This window comes from Cyprinodon variegatus, unplaced genomic scaffold, assembly GCF_000732505.1.
Source record: "Cyprinodon variegatus isolate N-32 unplaced genomic scaffold, C_variegatus-1.0 Scaffold538, whole genome shotgun sequence".
NCBI lineage: Eukaryota > Metazoa > Chordata > Actinopteri > Cyprinodontiformes > Cyprinodontidae > Cyprinodon > Cyprinodon variegatus.
Genome location: NW_015150991.1, coordinates 434,442 through 457,132, shown reverse-complemented (window position 1 = coordinate 457,132; position 22,691 = coordinate 434,442). Strand labels below are relative to the sequence as shown.

The 22,691-nt window shown below is 37.6% G+C and overlaps 1 protein-coding gene across 1 annotated transcript in view; it reads left to right on the top strand.

Moving 5' to 3' along the window:
* LOC107095323 (heparan sulfate glucosamine 3-O-sulfotransferase 3B1-like) overlaps positions 1–20,966 on the top strand; it is a 25,188-nt gene extending 4,222 nt beyond the window's left edge. Inside the window, exons 2-3 of the mRNA XM_015391364.1 lie at positions 16,675–16,904; positions 18,605–20,966. Coding sequence (XP_015246850.1) covers positions 16,675–16,904; positions 18,605–18,993 — 619 coding nt within the window. The 3' untranslated portion in view covers positions 18,994–20,966. The remainder of the gene's footprint in view (positions 1–16,674; positions 16,905–18,604) is intronic.
* Positions 20,967–22,691: the final 1,725 nt, after the last annotated feature.

Below are 22,691 nucleotides of genomic sequence, written 5' to 3'. Positions count from 1 at the left end.
AGCAGGAGTCATAAAGTCAGGAAAGCAGGCAGGAAAACGGATCAGAATGGGGACAGGCAGGCTCAGAGGTCTGGAGGCAGAACGGGTCCGGATCAGGCAATCAGAAATCATTATGACTCGCTAGAAGAAACTCACCACAGCCTCGACTAGTCTGGCCCTGATGGCTGGTCTGAAGGCTGGTTAAATAGTAGCTCAAGAGAACTGGGTGGAGATCGGCAGGTGAATGAAATAAGTAATCAGACCAGACACCAGCTCTAAGATCATGACAGATTAAACACTATTAAATCAATTAATTGCTTCAGCACTAGTTTTGCAAAGAAATATCTGAACTTTTCAATTTCATGTTAAAACAATTGCAGCCCAGAAACAGAAAGAAACATACTTTCATTTATATAAGTGAGTCTGAACTTGAACAACATGCAACAACATAATGCAATCCAGAATCAAATAACTAGATTTCAATGGGACGTTACTTAAGCATTAGGTTGAGTTTTTGATCTGGTTAACTGGATGCCACCAGTACAATAAACCCCAAAAGTCATAAACATTTTGGGATCCTGTAGATATTTAGTTGTGACTAATGTACTCAAAGTTTACACTTCCTAGATCTATCTCATGTTTGACTATGTTGATATTTTTTAATCTACCACAGCATCCTTCATGAAAAAGTGTAGTTATAGAAATTAGTGTAAACTTTGTGTACAATTTTAAACAGTGTTTGTACTTTTCTTGGCAGAAAACCTTTAAAACTTTAGAGTTGATACCTACGATTTACTGTATTAACAGATATTAAATAACAGAACTAAATTCTCAGTCAATAATGTATCAGTAAAGGAACATTTTCTTGAAATGTTCAAAAATCTCAAACATTGAACAACGGTTAGTTGTCCGGCATGTGATGCATGTGTGAGTGTGAGCAGATTGTCCCGTCTCTCTCTCGGGCCAGATGGGTGTCGTTTGAGCGTTGAACCACTTGACATCACTGTCAGCTCTGTCAATTGACCTCTGACCCCAGGTCGCTTTGCACTGGGAGTTAATGATGTGTTCACAGCACTTCATAACTCAAGGTCCACACCATGAACACACAGACAGATAATGGGCAGACATCTTTGTTTTTCATGGTGTCAAAGTCGCACAAATTGTTTTGTTTTTAGTGTTTGTGTTTGTAAAACTGATCAATATCAGTCAAAAATTTTTTTAGAAATGGTTAAATGTGAAGTAGACTTTATATAGTTTGGTTTTATTAATTGTGCACAATAATTAAATTGAAAAGGATAAAAGAACATAAGGTTTGTCTAGTTTAAAAGAAACACAAGGTATTTTATTGGCAATAGTAGATTTCAGGATACAATGTTGTAGTTTTTACCAAAATGTTTAAAAATTACATTTGGCTTTAACCTCTACTATAGAAAACAGAGTTTAGGTACATAAAGTGAATTTAAAGATTCAGAGTAGAGCTGCAAATAACAATGATTTTTCAAATTGATTCATCTGTGTATTAATATTTTCGATTAATTGATTAATAATTGGATAGCCAAAGGTTCCATAAAGATTGTGCTTACAAAATTTTAAAAGGTGAGTTCTGGATAGAGCATACCAACAGACAAAAGGTGTTTTTTTTTTATCTTAAATGCAAAATGTGAATATACACTATATTGCCAAAAGTATTTGCTCACCTGCCTTGACTCACATATGAGCTTAAGTGACATTCTGTTCCTAATCCATAGGGTTCAATATGACGTCGGTCCACCCTTTGCAGCTAGAACAGCTTCAACTCTTCTGGGAAGGCTGTCCACAAGGTTTAGGAGTGTGTTTATGNTTTAAAAATTACATTTGGCTTTAACCTCTACTATAGAAAACAGAGTTTAGGTACATAAAGTGAATTTAAAGATTCAGAGTAGAGATGCAAATAACAATTATTTTTCAAATTGATTCATCTGTGTATTAATTTTTTCGATTAATTGATTAATAATTGGATAGCCGAAGGTTCCATAAAGATTGTGCTTACAACATTTAAAAAGGTGAAACTAAAACTTTTCTATTTGAGGAGTTCTGGATAGAGCATACCAACAGACAAAAGGTGTTTTTTTTATCTTAAATGCAAAATGTGAATATATATGGATATATTTTACAATTTAGTTATAATTATTGTTTTAAGTGGGTTTCTCTGTGAGCTAAAGCCAAGTGTTAGTCTCTATTCTGCAGTTAATGATTAATCGATTACTAAATTAGTTGACAATTATTTCAATAATCAATTAAATGTGATTAATCTGATTAACTGTTTCAGCCCTAATCCAGAGACAGACTTAATTTTGCCAAATAATACAACAAATACCTTAAAAATACTATTTAATTTTCTATTATTTTTCACTCTTCTTTTTTTATAACATTTTCTACTATTTCTAATTTTCTAGCATGCATTAAGCTATACATTTATCTGATCTATAGGCAGCCTAGCCCTGCCCTCTTCATAGCTCTTCCTGTACGGTTCTTAAAGGTTGCAGTAGGGTGTGATTTTTTTGTAAAACTAGACTAAGACTAACCAGGTCTATAGGTCTGATCTTTTTGCATTTAAGTATAATTTTGGCTGCATGTGGAGAATTTTAGATGAAAAAAAAAAGATCTTCAGAGCTTTTAAGACATCATTTTTTTTTAAACATTTTGTTAATATTTGCTATTTCTATTATGGAAATATCAGCATTGTAAGCAGCATTTTCCTACATTTTACCATTGATCTGTTTGATGATGATGATCATGATGATAATAACGACGCTAATAAACATCAGCAGAGGCTTCACTCTCCTTTTGGTTGGCAAAAACTCACAGAAGCTTACAAAAGCTCAAATTATATAGGAAAATAAAAAATAGCTATGAAGTTAAACATGTAAATCATTTACATAAAAAAACATCCAGAATAAAAAACGCAAAAAAATAAACAACACACAAAAAACGCCCCCAAAAAACGCTTTTTTATTGTGGTAAAGACAATGACATTAATGACTCGCAAACTGTAAAATCTTTATGATATCTTTAGATTTGTCATGCTTTATTTTAAATCAGTGTTAACTAATTGACTTAGCTTTACAAGGTTTTAGTAGCAGCTAATATGCAACACCTACATGTAATGACCTATTTAACCTTTATGTAATACACCAGGCCTGAAGCCATTATCAGATTAAAGGAGGCTGGATGCATTTAGCAAAGAATGTTTTTTGGATTTATTAAATTGGGCACGTTTCTGATATCTTTTAGTTAACCCATTTTAAAAAATATTGTCTGTTGTCTGGGAAAAAAATGATTTGCGATCCAACTTTTTTCCCAGATTTTTTTTCTCTCCTGTCTCTGTGCTATACACAAATTAAAACAACTTCCCACATTTGACTTGGACAGATTAGTAAAAGTAATAAAAATAACGAGTCTTTGCAGCATGTCTAATCAGAACAGATAGAGAATGTAAATATATGAAATACATAATGAGATCTGTGTCTAAAGAAAAGAAAAACAGCAATAAACATTGTGGGACATTTAATATGCTGACTGAGGCAGTGAGAGGTGATTCTCAGAGAGAGATCCAAGAAGTTTATCCATGTTTTTTCTTTCTTTTTTTTCATAAAAAGGTGAGAGATACACAACATTTACCTGCTCTGTCTGCCCTGCATTATTTTTGTGAGGCTCAAAGGGGATCAGTATTTTACTGATTTTTAAAAAACATTTTTTTCTCCTCCTGAATTTATTTCTTTCAAGGACATTGATAAACTGGGCTTATTGTACCTCATTTTTGAGATGCTCAAATAGGATCATTGCTTTATCTGTTTTCTGTCCTCATGTATTTCTATCATGGTTAAAGTCTTCTATTTTAATGTTTCATTCATTGTTTTTGCACAAGTCTGTCCTGCTTACTATATACTTTCTTTGCAACTCCAAAACTGACTCTTTTCCCGTGCGATTAACATATTTTATTTTGCATTTTCCCCCAAAGAGGATGTGTTCTACTTTGTAACCGCGTCTCTCTTCCTGTCAGACTCATGAAATTGCTGCGTAGTCCGACTAGAATAGACCTGTGGTCCATCTCTGGGGTATATCCTTATTCAGATTTAGCTATTTGAAGATACGTACCTTCACATGTTGAATCCCTGCAATACTAAAATCTCTATTGATTAAGAGGCATCAATACTTTTTATAGCATCAATATGCTATAAAAGGACTTTCTAGTCTAACTTTCACAGCATCAGTGGAGGCTGATGATCCCTGCTTCCTACTATAGCCCATCAGGGTTCATGAGGTTCGACAGTAGCTCCTAAATCATTTAGAGAGTCATCTGATGCTTCTGGTTTATGCCTGAGTTAAATCAGCTAAAACATCCAACAACTTTGTGCTTCATGTACTTCTGTGTACAAAGTCCAGGGGCAGTGTGTCCAGACATAAACCATTTTTAAGCCTGTCCTATGTGTCCCAGCTAGTGCTGAATCGGTATGAATTTTATATTTAATGTTATGGATTTTATCACTAAATGTGTTATATTCTGTATCTGAAATATTTAAGTTTCTTTTTACTATTTATGTCAAGATTCTCTAGTATTGTAAAAGTAGATACGATTATGACAGATTAATATATAAAAGGCAACATTGTTATACGTAAACAGGATCATTGGGGGAGCAGAAATAAAAAGGTCGACTCAAGTTCAGCTATAGAGCAAAGTGAGTCATTGAACTTCGTGTGCCAATAGTTACTCTTGCAATCCCATTGCTTTAAATTAAAGAAGGCCAGTGCTGTATCTTCCCCTGAATCACTTCTCTTTTCTATGAGAGTAAAATAACATTTGGCCTCACCAGAGCAATTGAGATCAAAGCTTCTGACAAAGATTCACTAATGGTGCTTGAAGCCCAGATCTAATCTGAAGGAGTAGCAGGATAGGCTCCGAGATGCATTCGAAGTTTCCTTCTTCCCCTTCTGTCTGGGATCGATTGGGTTATCTCCTCATGCTGACCTTGGGGTGACTTCAGCATTAGGGCGGCTAGCTTTGGTCAGCTCGGCTTCTGTTACAATTAGCAGGAAGCTTTATCCTAAGTTGGCATAACCGCCCCCGGCTCCCTCACAGCGGCCCAACGGGCTCATGTTACTCACAGCCTTTTACTTCAGTTACGCAGGAATTCACTGAAACCGTTCAGCTGAAAATTCACATCTTACTCATGATTTCCTGTTCAGGGATGATATGACAGGTGACCGAGGTGAAGAAGGTCAGGAAAGTGGAGGGAGGAGAGATAAGGCGTAGGTGAACTGGGGGTGAGACGGGTGAAGTATGTCTTACTACAATCTGACACATCTCTGCTGACCTTTGCTTCAACCTGGGGGACTGTCATCAGAGCCGCCCCTCGATGTGTGTGTGTGTGTTTCAGTGTGTTTCTGTGGTTGTTGTGCATTTTTAGGACCTTTACTGGAATAATCACCAACCTTTTAAGGACCAGCAGGGTCCATGGGGACCAGATGATGAAGATCTTTTTTTTATTATTATTATTATTTGGATTAGGCGTAAGGCATGGAGTCCATTGGCGTCAGGTTTAGGGTTCAATTTAGGCTGTATACATAATGATAAATTGGTGCTTTTCATATTACCTTCATATTAAGGAGAACTCAGGCGGATGTTTCTGTTCTTGTGGTATCAAAACATTTTCGACACTAAGTCGAAGACACAGCTTTGACTTACTGTTATTATGAAGAAGACGCAGTGAAACAAAATCTTTGAAGAAAACCCCAAAACAAAACAAACAAAGAAACAAAAACACTCTTAATGTCATGATTCTGCCCGTTGTGGACTTTCTTGTTCTGTTTACATCTTTTTTTGAGTTTTTTAGTTACACTTTCATTTATCTCCTTCTGTGTTTTCTTGGTCATTGATTTCTTTTATACTTTGTGTCGTTGTAGTTGTTTTCTAGCTATTTTTAAGAAGTGTTGTATTTTTTGAGTTACTCTCTGTTGCCCCCTTGTGTGAGTCTCCTTTCCCCTAGCTCCCTTCTAGTTACTTCTATCCACACCTGCTCCCTGTCAGCTAATTAGCCCACTCTTTGTTCTGCCAACCGATTATTTCCATTACTTCACTCCTCTTGTATGTTTCTCCGTCATCTCGTAGTTTCTGTTACCTGTTTATTATTCCAGGATTTGTGCTTCTGTTTCCATCTACCTGTACATCTAAATTAAATCTGCAAGAAATCATCTCTGCCTCCTCATCTCTTCATTTGATTCCTCTTCTAACTTCCACTGAACCTGACACTTAATATGAGAAGGTCAACCAAGCCAAGCTCACGCTTTCTTGGAAATGAGTCAATCTTAAGCTTAATCTAAAGGTTGAAATTCCAAAAATCCATATCAATGCCTATTTGCACCATGCCTTTTCTCCCATACTGTTTACATTTGGTCACTGCTGCACTTGTTGTTGTTTTTGTATTCACTTTGTGTACACAAAATGACAATAAAGTTGTCTAAGTCTAAGTAATTTACACTGGTCTGTGGACTGGACTGTGTAGGAACCTGCTGAGCTTATTTCTTACTTTCATATATATATATATATATATATATATATATATATATATATATATATATATATATATATATATAATAGCAGACTACAGAATAGCTTTAAGCAGAATGATACCATTCTAACCAACTAGGGCTGCAGCCATAATGCCGACAAAAAGAATGACCACTTCTGAACACTGCATTTCAATCTGAAAAACTTACACGAAGAGAAGGAATAAGGAATGTATTGATACAATTACTTTGTCGTTGGCGCTCAGACCTCGGCAGGAAACAGCGCTTAATTTTGATAGATATGCATGAACAGGAACAAAGAATAGGGCTTTTTCATCCCAGGCCTGAAACTGGTGGTGGAGTGGAGATAGATGAAGTTGGTCAGTCTGTAGAGTGCTGGTTGGAGAGACGGTATGCTGAGCACAGGTTAACACACAGGTTTAGAGAACCTGTCCATGATGAGCAACCATGGAGGGACAGTAGAGAGGAAAAGCTTCCCGTTTGGAATAAACCTCTGGCAGAACCAGGCTCAACATGACGATCTTCTGCCGGACCGGTTGAGATGAGATAGGGAACGCAGTAAGAGTCCAGGAGGAATGACACACTGATGAAGCTTTAGCTACGATGGTGGAGGAGGGGCTGGAGGTGGGTTGAAATGGTGTCATCTGAATGAAGTCACACAGCGCATCTGCCACCTGCGCACAGGAGCAGAAAAGTTCGTATTGGAGGCCTTGTAAGATGACCTTTAGATGGCGATTGGCTTACAAGGAGGTGTGATTCAAAGCTGATTGGCTGTGTCACAGGTGGAAGAAGGAGAGCAAGGAGAGTTAAACTTCCACCTAGGTGCCATTTATCACTTCAAACTTAGTTCTCTGATAATCTCATTATTATTTTGCAGCCCTCTGTTTAAGCAGCTTCCTTGACCAGAATAGGCCCATGAGAAGAGACCATGTAAAGCAGTAAGAATAATCTATTTAACTGACCTAATCTACTTCTAACTTGTCTTTTCTAAATTTGTCTTAAGTCAAATGACATGTCTTTACACCATTCTAACCACCTGCTATCACTAATTACCAATGTTAGCTGTCTGGGCTTTTTTCAAACCTTATTTATGCATAATATGTAACACTCACCCACTGTCCTGTCATTCGTCTCTATCTCTAGTTTCAGCTAGAGATAGAGAGACCCCCAAAGCTAAAGTTGTTGAGTAGGACGATATAAAGCTTTATATAAAGTCTTAAAGACCCTTAAAGGTCTTTGAGTCAAGTTTTCAGTAAACTGAAAAAGTCAAATATTAAATTGGTCCAAGAGGCCAGTCAGTTATCATCTCTTCTCTTAGAGGATATCATAAAAAGAAATTTATTAAGTATTTTTTTTTTTTTTTACCAGTTCTGTTTCTCCTTGTCTAGAACAGTTAAAGATTTCATACCATTGCATTAAAAACTCTACGCTACCCAGACTGATTTGCAAAAACTAGATTAAAAGAAAAGTCTGTCTTTGAAGGTCTGGTAGGTTGACAGCTATGAGGCCAATACTTGAAAACATTCTTATGTAATGATTTAGATACGGGAAATATTTCCCCCAAGCATACTTTTACAAAATCTCTGACCAGCCACTATTGATTGTGAAATGTATATTATGAGTAGATATTGCAGTAGTACTTTCTCTATTTTGGTACCTTTCTCACACAGAGCAGTTATAAATTATTCATTTTACGTGGAGAGATGACAGTGCACCATGTGTATAAGAACCTTAATCTCACTGTAACTTTGAACTAAAGTGTGTAAGTAAGGTAAAAGCTAAAGTAAAAAGCATTTTACATGAATTAAACAATAAAATAGAAGGAAAATAAAAGCAGAAGGTGTGTTACAATAACAACTCGAGACTTAGAACCTCGTTTTAATAATGTTTTTTCTTGGAATATATCAAGGTTTAATATGAAACTTTAAGAGGCTCCCTCAACTGGTTAAAAAAAAGGCCGCTATTCATTATAATTAATGTGCAGTGGGCCAAAAGCAATAAAGGGTTGGATCAATAATTGCAACCACATGTTAGAGTGTTAGTTCGATAGTTCCACAAAAAAAAAAAAAGATCACAACTTAATTTTACAGCACACAAGTTCATGCACCAAGATCATCATGTGTGTTTTCATTTCATAATGCTGGGATAGTGGAACCAGAAGGGTGTGGCTTACAGTTCCACAGCTGCTGGTTGTAGTTGGCTATTACCCCATTTACACTATGCCCTCTGAAACAGAGCCCTGCCGAGTTCGGACCGAGCTCGGATCAGTTAACCGTGCCGAGCTTGGTTCTTACAACCATTTACACATCATGCTAGTACGGTTCCTCGCCTGCTATGGGCGGTTCATGATACTACAGCTCTCAATGCTGGAATCACACTAATAATAATGGGGGCGCCCAAAACATTCAGGAACTTATGTGCCTGGATAGCGTCATCCACCCAAAATTCAATGGGAACCTCAGTCGTGGCATCATCCCCGGTCACCCCACGCTCTTCGATGCCATTTATTGTGAACAGGTGAAGAGATATTTTAATTGCAAACATTTCGGAAAAACTGCAAAATGAGTCAGCTGTAAATAGGAGATGATGCAGTTCGCTCATGCACTCTTTGTTATCAGAGAACCGAGCACCAGCTGAATGTGCTGAGCCCTACTGTTGAACTAGTACTAGATTTAGCACGGCTTGGTTGTATCTGGTACAGTCCAGTTAACTTGCGTTTCATTTTTCACTTAACATGCTCGGAGTGTTCTCAGCAAGGTTTCAAAAGTTTAAATGGGGCGGTGGAGTGGAGTGGAAGAAATATGGTGGAGCGCAGAGGCAAGAGCCAGGATTTCACTCCGTTCCAGTTCGCTCCGATGCGCTCCGATGCGCTCACGTCAATTAAAAATGTTTGATTATAAAATGTAATCATAAAATTTTTTTTATTTAAGTGTGATCTTTTTCGACATTTGATAATTAAATAGGAAACATAGGGAAACATGAATGGAGGGAGGTTTTACTTTTACAGCTGGGAAACGAATGTGACAGTTTAACAGCCAGTTAAATTAGCCAGGGATGAAGAACAAGTGTTAATAGAGGAACACAGCTATCGTCTCATAGGAGCTTTTTTAAATACTACTATCTCATTGATGTCATTTGGCTGGCTATCAACATGTTTTTAAACTATTCGTCTGACAGCCTTTTTGAAGTATAACGAACAAAATAAGAGAGAGATAAATGAGAAAAACTATAAATGATCGGCTAATTGACCAAACTTTATGATATAGCGTTAAAAATTGAGGGCTTTTTTTTTTGCATTTTTATCATTGAATCTGGCCTGCATTTGATAATCTCCAGATTAATTACTTGAATTGATCAAGCATCAGTTTGTTTGTTTGGTTAGTTGGCACCGATGTGAGGACATTATCTCTATGAACACAGTTCCATAAAAAAGTCTATTTTCAGTTGCTCCAGTGGAAGGTTTTGCAGTTTATAATGAGCACATATAGACCTCTGAATTCATAGCAATACATTGATGACCTTGTTCTTGTATGACACAACATGTGTCATTTCTGTTTTTTCTTGTGCTTGAACAATAGATTGCAATTACCGTGCAAATCACTGAAGATTTACCAAAACACTAAATGTCCAGCATGTCTTTAGCCAGGTGAAACATATTAAGTCTCTTGTGAATAAATAACTAAAAAATCTTCAATAATCCTACAAATGATTCAACCTATATGGCAAATATGATGTCACATGCTGGTGTTTAGGTGCTGTCTGTGTTTCTATACTGTACTGAGGGTGATTGCCATAAGGCTCAGATGGGTGGAGTTCTCCGGCCCTCATTAAGATCTTCCCATGGGGCTTTGAAACCAAAAGTGCAGGGGGTTGGGTGAGTACCGGGGCCCCTCTATGATGGATGTCTCCTGGAAGTGGACAGGGCACAGCCACAATGGACTGATTCTCTAATATCCCCCCATATATGGGGAATGGATGACTGACCCCCCAATAACACACTCATACAAATGCATGAACATGCAAAAAACACCCAAAATTCAAAATCGGCTCAGAAACCAGCCGTCAGGTGTGGAGAATAAATCCAACTTGATTGGTTGTTGTTTCATTTCTGACACAAACGCCATTTATAAACAGAATCCCTGAAGTCTGCGTCGCTCGTGTTCTGCTGGACTTTGTGATGAACAAAGTAATTGCTTCACATTTTTTAACAGACACAGACGCGGCACACATCACATGACACAGCATGCCGCTGATGGGGCTCCAGAGGGTTCTGGCTCCCTCAGCCTCCACCTGCCACTCTCCGTCCCAGCTGAGCCCCACTGCCACATTAACATCATCACTAACACCTCCTCACAGCCTACACCCCATTACTATGCTCCCAGTATAAAGACATGTAATCCCCCCTGCTCCAGGCCGTGCACCACCCAGATCTACCTATACAGAGTTTCTTTTACCCCCACCCGAAGGATCAATAGCCCATGGCCTTGGCTCGCAAATAGTAATAGTAATTCACAAGGGAGGTTTAGTGAAATATTGGAAAAGAAGCGACAAAAGGAGATGTTCCTCAAAGGCAAGCAGAGGCTTATTCTAAGCTGCTGGATAATCCCTCTGCCCATCATGTTGTACGTTTGATCTTACACTAAGTAGTAAACGAGCACCATGAAGGTTTAGCTGAAAGTGGAATTTTTTAAACTGCCAATTAATTACATTTTGGAAGTGGGGTTTATCTGCAACACATGGTGCCTCCAGATCCCCTGTGTTTCCAGTTAGTGTTTGGCCTTAACATAGCAGAGGTTACCTCTAATCCACCCTCCTACCTTACAGGCTTCTAACCCATCCAGGGGAACCACTACTAAGTGCGTTTCCATCAGCTTTTTTTATGTGCATAAAAAAAAAAAAAAAAGCACACAAAAATCTTTTCACGCTTGACTTAGCGTTGTTTTACGAAAAGGGGTAGATGGAAACAGTTTTCTTGAATCGGGTCCGATGTAGCGAACTTTTACCTCACATGACAGATCAAGTGTTTCTGCTGTCAGTTCAAGCATGTGGAGCATGGCTGGATGCAGCATCGCAGTTACCAGCTGACATGTTAACGTAAAAAAAAAAATGCTCAATAGTAACACATTCATTAACACTTTCTTCTGTTGCAGAACCAGACAGAGCTGGAATGCAGCCTCTATTTCCTGTTTACTATGGCCATCTGCAAAGACTTAATATCGACGATGTTTGACTTTACGCTTTGCAGTGCTTAGTTAATTTACTTCATTAAAGATGCAAACACAACAAATTCGGATTTCTTTTTTTAACTTTTCGAAGTTTGCCTAAATTTCACATTTTTGTTACATGGAAAAAAAAGGCTAATGTTGCAAAACGACAACATCCGACTTCATGCTAAGCTTTGGAAAAAATCATGGAAAATTAATTTGATGGGATGCATTTTGATGAGTTGGAAGCAAAAACTTTGATAGTTTTTATTTGGAGCAATAATTTGAAGCATCTTAATGTCAGGGTTGGTGGTAATCTGTTAATTGGGAGCAAGTGTGGACAGAAAAAGCTAGAAAGGAGCTAAGGGGAAGGGAACAGAGCACTTGGGGGTAACAAAGAGTAACCACGGAAAACAGGGTTTAACTGTAACTAGAAAATAATTAAATAAGGCAATAGGCAATGACTACAAAATGTGTAATAACCAAAATTTGAAATTACTAACTAAAACCAGACCAAGGATTATAAAATAGCAAAAATGCAGAAAATAGATAACAAGGAAGAGTAAAACTAAGAAATCAAAAGTGATATAAATCTTCATAATACAGACTAACATAAAAATAAAGCATAAATGAGAAGCCAAAATGGAAACTTACACAGAACTAAAAAGTCCAGAATGGTAGATTATGACACTAAAACTCTCAGGTGAATACTACTTATTTTCTTCACAAATTTTGTCTTTCTGGAGTAGTGGCAACAAAATACGCTATTGTAGAAAAAAAAAAAATACATTGCAAGAAGGTCACTAAAGATTTGGTTACAAACCCATAGGGCTCATGGAAAAAAATGATATTCACTGAATTCACTGCAAATGATTCTAATGCTATCTCCATTGGGATCAACTGCAGCTTTTTACATTTAAACAGCTCACTATAGTAAGATACAGCATGTTATTTCCCTTTGGGATTAATAAAGTTATCTTCAATTAAATTGAAATAAATTGAATTTCCAGATTTTAGAAAGCTGATATATTTAAAGCTTAGGATCTTGTTTTACAACTTAACCCTGGTTTAACTTCTTAAAAAATCATTTTGTGACCCGTTTATGTCCCTTAATGTTCTCTAATAAACCTCTCAGGCCTTCACAGAACAGCTGCATTTATATGCTGAGATTTAATGACGCACATGAGGGGATATTGCTTATTAATAGAAAGAGAAATACTACAGTAAATTCTGGTATTAGTGTGTGATATTATGAGAATCAATTATAATTATCTTTTAAGCCATTACTTTAGGTTGGTATGTCATATCAGATCATGATAGAAAACAAATTTTAACGTTGTAAGGGAACAATGTGTGAACTAATGGGTTATAAATGTTCCAAGGCAGAAAAAAGAATGATAGCAAACAAACACTGTGTTGGTGAAAACATATTACGCAATGTTTCTCTTTCAGTGAAATTGAAGTTATAGAGATATCCTCAAGGTCGCTGGAATTGTATGCCAGAAGTAGCACAAGGGAGAGGTTTTATTATCAGAGAAGCTAACGGCTATTTTGTCTGTCAATTAGTGGGTCTTCGCTAAGCTTGCAGCAGAAACATGTTTATAAGAGATCTTTTCTTTTGATGGCGCTCTTAGGGGCAGTAATTAGCTCTTTGTGCTTAGGTAATGGTATGGGGCTCTTGGCTCTGAGGCTATTCACCGACAGATTGCTAATGGAGGCGCGTTTGCGTCCACTGCCATCATTCCTTCATCAGTCATCCACCCCTTTCATTTAAAAGAAACACACACACACACACACACACTGCATTTAAATCCACCACACCCACCCGTTAAGTGTGCAGAATCTCTGTGATTTTATAAAATGTGTCTGTTCTTCTGTGGGTGTGTGTGTTTTTGGTTTTCAGAATTGGGTCCACGGGGACAGCAGAGGCATGATAGTGAGCAATTGACTAATGAGTGAATAATGAGTGTATGTTTGTGTTTTGCAGTGTTTTTGTGTGTGTGTTGTGCACATGCCTTCACGAGTCTGTGTCTCTGTGTGTAACAGACTGCACGGCTCCTGCTGCTCAGGGTTATTAGAGTTAAAAGGGAAGTCTTCAGGCTAAGCGGCGGTGAAAACTGCCTCACACTCATCCGATCAAATGAAATCGCCACGCGTGTGACTGTAGGTGTGTATGTGAGTTTGTCAGACTGAAGGGAGAGGTCGTATTGATAGGAGGTTTGGGTTTCAGGAGCACCTGAAACCAGAGCCTATGCAAGAATACAGCTGGAGCATCCTGCCCTCACTCTTATCAGCTGTGTGCTGCATGTGTGTAATTTCTCTCTGCACGTCCTTCTGTTATTAATGCCTCGTTCAAAGCTCATTGGAAACTTTTTCTCTTCTAACTGTACGAAATAAGAAACCGGGGAAACTCATTTAAGGAAAATTAAAGACTCATCTCTATAAATGTAACAGCAAAAAAAGTAAATGTGTGTTGGTTTAATAATTTTTTTAAAACTTTTTGTAAAAGCGCAATTTAAATTTGATGGACTTAAGGGTTTGCACATCTGCCATGAAGTGTATCCTGGTCTTATTTGTCTAATTGTCAGAGCAAATCTGTCAGTTATGCTGTAAAAACTAATCTACTATATCATATAAAGTGCTGTGAAAATTAACTTTCTCCTTATAGATTTTTTGTTTTGCTTTTTCTTCTGCCACACATAGATGTTTAACATCATCATACAAGTTTTCATATCAGACAAAGATAATTTGTATAACTATGTGGAAAATCAAATTGCCCCGTAAACCTAAATCTGGTTCTTTTACCACTTACCGTTTTAAATTAATTAATTCAGCTTATTGGAGAGTTTTCAAACATGAAGTAATACCACCGCATTACTTCAGGGTTATATCCAGACTTTGACTCTGCAACTCACATAACCTTATAAACCATACACCAAGGGGGCTTGAGGTTTAGATCCTTTTAATCATGGCCCGGCAGTAACTAGGGTTGCACTGATTTATCTTACGGCTGATTGATCAGCCTCTATTTAGTTAATTTTGGGAGATCAGTGATCGGACAATACATGGATGTGAAACTGATCTTTTCCACCAATCTGATCTACCTCTCTAAAGGTCCGAAAACCACCTACTGCCAATGCCTTAAACTTTAATCTATGTATGAGAGTAGTTCAGATTTCTTATTTTTTTATTAAGATAGATTTAAATGTCTTGTGATCTTATAAAAATCACACTTTAAGAAATGGAAATGTCATGAGAGTTGTACAAAACCAAATTTCACTTTGTATACACTCTTTGTATACATAATGACAATTAAAGTTGTCAAAGTCTAAGTGACAGTGTTAGTTATAAAAATAATGCTTTTTAAAACTCATCTGTGATCGGTCATAAAGCTGCAATCGGTGCTCCCCTAGCGAAACCAATAGAGATTTCTTGTTTTCATCATTTATGATAATAGAAGCAGTTCCTAAGGAGGCAAACCAGCATCAGACCATGACATGACCACCACCCTGTTTGACTGTCAGCATGATGACTTCACAATGCTGAGTCAGTTTTACTGCAGATGTAGCTGAATGGATACTTTTCAATAATCGCAATTGTCTTTGCCTTTTTGCTGTTTTTGTTCATCGCTATTTTTTTCTTGACTATCTGTAGAAGATTACATTTTTTCCCCAACCCCTAAGTAATTGTATTCCCATTTTTATCTTTAAGCAATTTCTGCTAAAGTTAGAACATCTATCCTATGTTTAAATTGAGGCATTTAATACGAGCTAAGATGCTGAATCAGAGCCGTGTTTCTTCCATCAGTCGGTCAGGTGTGTGGCAGGTGTGTTAGCAGATGTCTCTGAGCCTCCAGCTGGTCCTGGGGGGCCTCTGGAGTCATTTATCTCTAAATGAATCCCATCTGCTGGGCTTTGTCTTGGAGTCTGAGGAGCATGGCGCTGATACACATTCAGAGAGTGACTCTTGTGTTTGTCTTGAGCTGCACCTCAGTGGCTGGTCTGCATCTTTGGGGGGTTACTGTGCCGATGCTTCGTCACCGCTCATGCTACCATGCCTGTTGTATGATGAATGGCAGTGAGTAATGGGTTGTATGAGGCAGCCTGAGGCTGTGGGTGGGTGCATTCCCACTGTTTTCGTGTGATGTCACCCAATACCGAACACATTTACCACTACTATCTGATCTTTATCCATACCCCTGTTCTGTAGGATGGTAAAAATAGTTTCACAAAATGAGGTGAATAATTAAGGAGTTGTAGTATGCTTTATTTAAAAATTGCAAGGATAAATGTGAAATTAGCCTTGTGGTAAAAATGGTCACACCCCACTGATTGGAACAAGGGCATAAGATGATCAAAGGTATGAGTCAGGAGAAAGAGGGTTTACAGAGAAGTATTTATACAATATGAGAAACTTAAGTTAGTTACTAATGATTGATGAACATAGAGGACATTGTCGACATCATGAAAACTGGACATTTTTCTTGAATTTTTATCTGAAAAGACAAGACTACAATTTTTAAGGTGTTTCAAGAACAGGAATATCCAAAAAGTGCTGTGGTGTTTTATATTTATCTACAATCACATGGATTCCTAGGGAAACATGAGTGTGGAAGCATCATGCAGTGGGGTCACTGTTATTCAGGCGAGAGTTTTTGTAAAGGTGGAGGAAGTCGCGATGGTTGAGTTGATGTTTTCAGGATCATAGAGTCCAAAGAAAATCCTGTCATGAAAATCAGTTAAGGTAGATTTACAATTATGTCATGTTTAGATGTGACATTAGCTAAGGAAAACTTTAAAAGATGCTGTAGTAAAGCATTAGTTTAGAAATGTACAACCCTGTGCATTTTTTATTATTTAGGCAGTATTGTTTTGACTCTTGAGAGCCACTGTATACCAGAACTTCTTTTATTCTCTACTTCTAGGAGTATGATGCCCAAAGCCCTTGACGGACAAATAGTGATTGAGAAGACGCCGCGGTATTTTGTCACAGTGGACACGCCAGCACGGGTCCATGCCATGTCTCAGGATGTGAAGCTGATCGTGGTTGTTCGTGATCCTGTGACACGAGCCATATCGGATTATACACAGATTATCTCCAAGACGCCTGACATCCCACCCTTTGAGAGTCTGGCCTTCAAGAACCGCACCACAGGTACCTCATTTCACATGGCAATGCCTTTGCTGCCCATAAAAATGTCTTTCAGCCATTTTGACTTGATTTGCATTTCATCCACAGTAAATATTCACAGCATATTCTCATCTCACTTTATTCAGACTCGACAAAATATGGGCATAAATATGAGCACTTTTGTTACAAGAAGTTTGACCAACAGCTGAACATTCGCTATGTTCTCTATAGGAAATGGAATGATAATATCACCATATTTCATGCTGAATCTGATGTAGACAATAAATTAAATTATGTTTTCAACTTTATTTAAAGATTCTATCACCATTGCAATAAGCAGACCTTACTAACTTTGCATGTACCAATTGCTTTGTTCAGGCAATATGATGATGAGGAAATTCCTTCATTGTAATGAATATGATATTTGAGCTTTTATTGGAGGTCCTCTGAAACGCCAATATGTTTCAAATGACAAACTAATGTGGACAGAAATTATCTGAGTTCTCTAAATTGTGTACAAAAACATGACACTTCCAACAAGGGATGAAACTCACAGACGACAACAAATAGAATCTCCTGTAGACATTTTTCCATTGCTGGGTAGAATAACCTGGTTTAGGAGCAGGTCTTTTGAAAAGACTTTCCCGTCGGCATGTGATCCGCATCAAAATCGCCTCGGCTCTGATAGGATGCATTAGGGAACATCAGACCAGGGTTGACACACTAATTCACAGGACACCATTGAACGAAACATACGGACATCAACACACAACGCCAGCCACGTCTGATCTAAGAAGCCGAAACAACTCTGTTTACATTCGATAAACTCGCTGCAGCACTGCTAAGAGGCATCTGGACAGATATGAGTGAAATAATAAGGAATATTGACTACACTCTGTTTCCCATCCGTGTTGCTCTCCATTGTTTACCTCCCTGTTTTCCGTCGGACATGCAGTGGTGAGGGACAGTGGCCACGCAGCTTTTCAGCAGGGGGTCAGACTTAGCTTTTAGGTCAAATGGGAAAAGAGCCAGAAGCCCATATTTAACGGGTCAACACGGTTTTTAAAAACGTGGGGTTTCAGTGTGAAAGGGACTATAAGAAAGAGTTAGTAATTACTGTTTGTACTTATATACTGCATTCACCAAAATATAAAATATATTCTTCTTTTTTTTTAGAAATGTATATATTATATTATATATTTTTTTTATCTGATCCTATCAATAAATTCGGAATAATTTAGAGAATAATATGTTTTTAGCTTCTGTAAATAAACAAATAAATCCAGCAGATTAAAAAGGCAACTTTTCTGGCAAAAATGCAGGTTTGTATAGATATGGTTTAAAATATTTTCTTTATCCTGGCTCTTAAACAGAAAAGGTTTTGTTTCTCAAAATAGTTAGATTTGTTTTTTCCCTTTGTGCTTTTCTTCTTCGATGTTTGGACTCATGGTGTAGTGCAGTTATCTTCACAATTCCACCACACATCATTAGGATGAATAACATACAGATCTATATTAATTTTCTGAAGCTTTCTAGAGCAATCAAAACTGCTTTTTACCCAGGTGAAAAGAATATTATGGGGCTTTAAATAGCTTCTATAGAAAAGAGTTAAGAATCATGTATATTTAACATGCCATGAACATTTGTATTCACTTTCTGGTAGTGTGTCCCCGTCCTAATTATGAAGAAGTCATGACCATCCTCCTTTCTACATGTCTCTGTAGGTCAGATTGACTCTCTGTGGAGCCCGTTGTGGATCGGCCTCTATGCCCAGCACATGGAGCGTTGGCTGGCATGGTTCCCCAGAAGTCAGATCCATCTGGTCAGCGGGGAGAGGCTCATCTCTGACCCGGCTGGAGAACTGGGGAAAGTCCAGGACTTTCTGGGTCTTCAGAGGATAGTCACAGACAAACACTTCTATTTCAACAAAACTAAAGGATTTCCTTGCTTAAAGAAACCAGAGGGCAGCAGTAAACCCCACTGTCTGGGAAAGACAAAAGGGAGGACACATGTCTCCATAGACCCAGAGGTGATTCAGAAACTGAGGGATTTCTACAAGCCTCATAACCAGCGCTTCTACCAGCTTGCAGGGCAAAACTTTGGATGGCACTGATCCTCTACCTGCATGAAGTTAGACGCCTCAGTTGGCACTGCTTTAGTGCAAATCTTCTGTCTGACTGAGACAGATGAAACGACTCAGTGCGCTAAACACAGTCAATAATGTCTCCAGCCAAGGAGAATCTCCATAGACCTCTTTCTGAAATCTTAGTGTCAATACATTCTGTCTGCATCAGCCATTCATCTTGACATGTCAGAAATACCGCTTTGTGCTTCTGCGAAAGATGCATTCAGACTGTGGTTGGTATAGGGTGTGGTTTTATGATGATTGGTGTAGACACAGAAAAGCTTTCACTGTCTGACTTACAAGCTGTTATAGTTGTACAAAGATGCTAAAACTCAGTGTCTGTGCAATTTTTCTTCTATACATTTCAGACTTTTCACAGCTCAATGTTTTTCTGTAGATTTTACAACATACCGGTATTGCTTATTGATTTAATACCTTGATTTGACCAAATATTTGATAATCAACATATAGACTAAAATTTTAAACATGATAAGCTATGTGAATCTATAAATCCGTGCCAGGGCTCTAAATCGCTATAATATCTTTTAGTTTCAACATTTTATGACTGCTTTGAGGGTTTGATTGTATTTTCTCTGACTTTTTTTTATGTATGATGTGGACTTTCTGTCCAGGCCCCTCTTGCTAATGAGATCTACATGGCAGTGAAGTTTGATTTTGGTAAAATAAAGGAAAAGTGATGAATTAACTTTGGATTTCACTGATTAGTTGTTAGTTATTGTTATCCAAATTTTTTTTGTGTATGTTTTTAGATCGCCCAAACAGTGTAACGACACTATGGAGTGTGTAGTTGGAGTACCCCCCTCCCACATACCGGAACATTAGATGTTATTTAGACATTGGTTTTTAGGTTGAAGCTGGTCGGTTCGTCATAGTCTTGAGTTAGTCCAGAAAAAATTGTTGACACCTGGGCTGTTTGGTTGATCTGATTTTGTCCCATTTTAGTCCGATAATAGACGTAAAACCTGGATGTTCAACGTCTTTTCAACAATCTGAAAATTACAGCTCACTTTTTAACCAAACATAGACTTCGTTTGGACGTAAATCATTTCATCTTTTCAATGTCTTTCCAAGGTCTGTTGTATCTGAACTTGTTCACTCTTTCAAATGATTCAATTGTTAGACTATTCTCAAATATGTTCTGTTCGATACATTTCAAGTATTTAGGAACTTTTATTTTGTTTGTAAAAGTTTTCCTGTAACAGCATCTTTGGTGTTTTTTTTTTTAGCATTTTGGGTCCCGTTCAAGAACCAAAGGTCAAGTTTAACATTTTCTAAAGAACACAGAAAAAGTGACGTGGCCTTTTATGATTTCGCAATAAGAATACATTCAAACAGGAAGTAAAAAAACATATAACTGATAGGTACAATATTGAAATCAAGCTGTAATGTGGTAAATTATGGATTAACCATTTAAAATTCATAGAAATCAAGGTGCATTTTAGGTATCACTGGCCTTTAGAAGCTAGTAAATCAATAATTTTTCCATATTTCTTTTCTTACCTTAGTTTACCATACTGGAGAATGAGAAAAACAAAATCCATACTTTCCAGACTTTTCAAAGCTGTGTAGGGAAACAACAGAATGAACACATTTTGGTTTAATTCCTTCTTTTTTGCTCCCCATTTTATCTGCAAGTATTAATTTAAGAGTGTAAAGGCAGTTGGGGTTTGTATATAGAAAAATGTTCTGCAAGCATTGTTTCCAAAAAAAGCTTGGAATGAATCTTTCATGCGGTAAGCAGCAGAGGGGGGTGGGGGGTATGAGCTCAGATTTGACTGAGTGCTTTTGTATCCTTGAATAATGAATGTGGTTAAATGGATGGAGTGGGAACTGGTATGGATCACTTGGCTCATTTGTATGCTTTGCTTAGGTTAGCGAGTGCAAAACCAGCCTACTGTGCTTAGAGCAGAGTGAGCGGACCAGCAGAGGGCGACGGGACAAAAAAGATGAAGATCAATACCAGGAAGTTCTGCCTGTTACTACAGTAGCCAGTCCTGTGGATGTGATGTATCAAGCCTTTCCTGCTTCTACAGACATGTTTTTTTTGTTTGCATGTATTTGCACTAGTTGGAAACAGAAAAAATAAAAATATTTTTAAGCAAAGGCATTGCGTTTTAACTTTTTTTTCACCCTTTTTTGATAACATCCATCGTTGTTCTGAATATTAACATCAATCCATCTTAAACTAAATTAGAGCAGTGGTTTTTCAAATATACAATAAAAAGGAAAAGTATTGGCACCCTGATAGATTCTTGCTCTTGGTATTCTTAGTCCCAATTTCAGGTCATCAAATGAGTATAACATGAGGTTGTACAAAATCAGTTTTCCAATTTGTCGTTTAATTTAATAATAGAGGGGGAAAAAAGTTATGCACCTGTGTGTCCTGACCCTATGAGGAAAAAGTAAGTGCCCTCTAAGTCTGTCATAATATTTCAATTTATGCCTAAAATCTTAATATACTGAGATAAAGAAGGCTTGTTAAACCCTAATCCTGTTTGGCTGTGACACCAACCTGGAGAGGAGGCTGGTGCTGCCATCAACACCTTTGTTTATAGATGTTCGAGATCGGTGTAGTCCTGTTTCTCTGACTATGACTGGCTGGATGTGCTCTCTTCATCCTCTGACATGGGAGCTGGCTCGGAGCTCATCTGCCTTAGTGTGTGTTTTCTGGACCGGGCCGCCTTTTACAGTTACCTTTTGTATCTCTGCTTCTGTCTCCTTGAACCCCAGTCAGCCTCAGCAGATGGCCGCTCACACTGAGCCTGGCTCTGCTGGAGGTTTCTTCCTGTTAAAAGGGAGTTTTTCCTCTCCACTGTTGCTAAAAACATGCTGGGTGTGAGGAATTGCATTTCAATCAATGAGTCGATGCAATCAACTGGTTTTCCTTAGATAGAAATACTTGAATGATGATCTGGTGAACTATAAATAACCTTGAGATGACATGTGTTGTGAATTGGCGCTATAGAAATAAACTGAATTGAATTGAATAAAAAAAAAAAAAACTAGCTTGTTAAATATATGTCTATACTTCTGCATATATAATACAGTAATAACTACCCACAGTATAAGATTCGTATAGTCTCCCTAAGAAGCAGAGATCTGTTTTCTTTAGGATAAAATTATTTACCTTTATTATGTTACAAGTTTAGGGTAATAAAGTGGGCAGATAGATTGACAACCTAAACACATATAACAGCCTGTATTGATAATACATAATAAAGTTACTTTTCTAAAGACCTGCTTGTTAAGGGGAACTTATGCTTATATCCTGAGGCAAAGAAGATGCAGCAGGGAGAAGAAGGCAGGGTTTGTCAAACGATGACATAGAGATAACCACCCACCTGGTAGACACATGGTACACTGAGGTATAAGGAGGATCTGGGAAATTCTTTTCTTGGCTCATTATGATTCCTTTTAGACATAGTGAGCCACAGCAATGTAAATTCACCATTTTTCTGTTTAGATTAAATAATGTTAAACTCTAAGTCTTGTCTGAGAGTCGTTTACTATGAGAAAAAGTATTGTTGAAAATGTGATATAAAGAGTGACCGCTTCCCATAAAGTACCTTCATGGGGTAGCAGCCTACATTACACGAATGTTTGTCTCAGTACTCCACAGAATATTTTCGAAAAGCTGCTGATTATTATAATTACGTTTTTCAGAA